Consider the following 1,529-nt stretch of genomic DNA (forward strand, 5'->3'; position numbering starts at 1 on the left):
ATTTGAGAGGAGAATTAATTTCCATGGCTCCTTCCCTTATATAGCCAGGAATGGTTTTTTTGATGAGAAATGCCTCAAGCTTAACGGGAGGTGCTCGGATGCTTGTCAGAAAAACGAAGAACTTGTTGCTCTCTGCCAGAAGTCTGTGAAATGCTGTGTGACCATCGAGCCATGTTGGAAGAACATAAATGATTAAATCTGAAGACCCTCACATTCCAGAGTGACGTAAATGACCTCGTTTTGTCTTCTTTTGACTCTGGCCGATTCAGAGAGAAGACACCTCAATAAAAATAAATGACTATCTTTTATCAATTTGTCAAGTGCTTCACTTAGAAAGGAAATGTGAGTAGCTTATCCTGAGGTTCCCTGCCTACTGTCTTATTTTTTGTAACTTAAAAAAATTGTTTTTTATGTTTTTTATTTATTTTTGAGAGATAGAGAGAGACAGTGTTAGCAGGGGAGGGTCAGAGAGAGAGGCAGATACAGAATCTGAAGCAGACTCCAGGCTCTGAGCTGTCAGGACAGAGCCCAACGTGGGGCTCAAACCCACGAACTGTGAGATCATGACCTGAGCCGAAGTCAGATGCTTAACTGATTGAGCCACCCAGGCACCCCTCTGTAATTTTTTAGTAAGGGAATTTCCCCCAAACCATCGGATATTTCTTTTTAAAGAGGACTGGTAAAGACTATAAATCTACAAACCTCTCACATGCCCTCAGGCAGTCAGCCCCAACCACCTATTGAGACAGACAGATAGATGATAGATAGGTAAACAGATCGGTGGATAAATAAGCATGTATCTATATGAATAGTCATATTAATGGTAAGTAGATAAACTTACTTACCGAGGATTTTCATGTGTCATACACATATCTACGTTAATCATCTTGACTCCATGGCTTTAACTGGAGACAGTTATTTTTTTCTTTTTTTTTTAATAGTTTATTATCAAATTGGTTTTCATAGAACACCCAGCGCTCCTTCCCACATGTGCCCCCGACCATGACCATCACCCCCTCCCTCCCTCCCTCCCCCTCCCCCTTCAGTCCATGGTTTGTTTTCAGTATTTAACAGTCTCCCATGATTTGTGTCCCTCACTCTCCCCAGCTCTCTTTCCCCCTTCCTCTCTCCATGGTCCCCTGCCAGGTCTCTCCTGTTAGATCTATGAGTGCAAACATATGGTATCTATCCTTCTCTGCCAGACTTATTTCGCTTAGGATGACACCTTTAAGGTCCATCCACTTTACTACAAATGGCCACATTTCATTCTTCTTCATTGCCATATAGTACTCCATTATATATATATATACACCACATCTTCTTGATCCATTCATCAAATGATGGAAATTTAGTCTTTTTCCATGATTTGGCTATTGTAGAAAGTGCCGCTATGAGCATTGGGATACATGTGCTCCTGTGGATCAGCAGCTCTGTATCCTTTGGGTAAATCTCTAGCAGTGTTGTTGCTGGGTCACAGGGGAGTTCTATTGATAGTTTTTTTGAGGAGCCTAACTGGAGATAGTTAAATA

The 1,529-nt window shown here is 41.4% G+C and overlaps 1 protein-coding gene across 1 annotated transcript in view; it reads left to right on the top strand.

Moving 5' to 3' along the window:
• DEFB106B (defensin beta 106B) overlaps window positions 1-196 on the top strand; it is a 999-nt gene extending 803 nt beyond the window's left edge. The window contains exon 2 of the mRNA XM_029933250.1: window positions 45-196. Within this exon, the coding sequence (XP_029789110.1) occupies window positions 45-196 (152 nt within the window). The remainder of the gene's footprint in view (window positions 1-44) is intronic.
• The last annotated feature ends 1,333 nt before the right edge of the window (window positions 197-1,529 follow it).

Source organism: Suricata suricatta, chromosome 1 (genome assembly GCF_006229205.1).
Source record: "Suricata suricatta isolate VVHF042 chromosome 1, meerkat_22Aug2017_6uvM2_HiC, whole genome shotgun sequence".
Taxonomy (NCBI): domain Eukaryota; kingdom Metazoa; phylum Chordata; class Mammalia; order Carnivora; family Herpestidae; genus Suricata; species Suricata suricatta.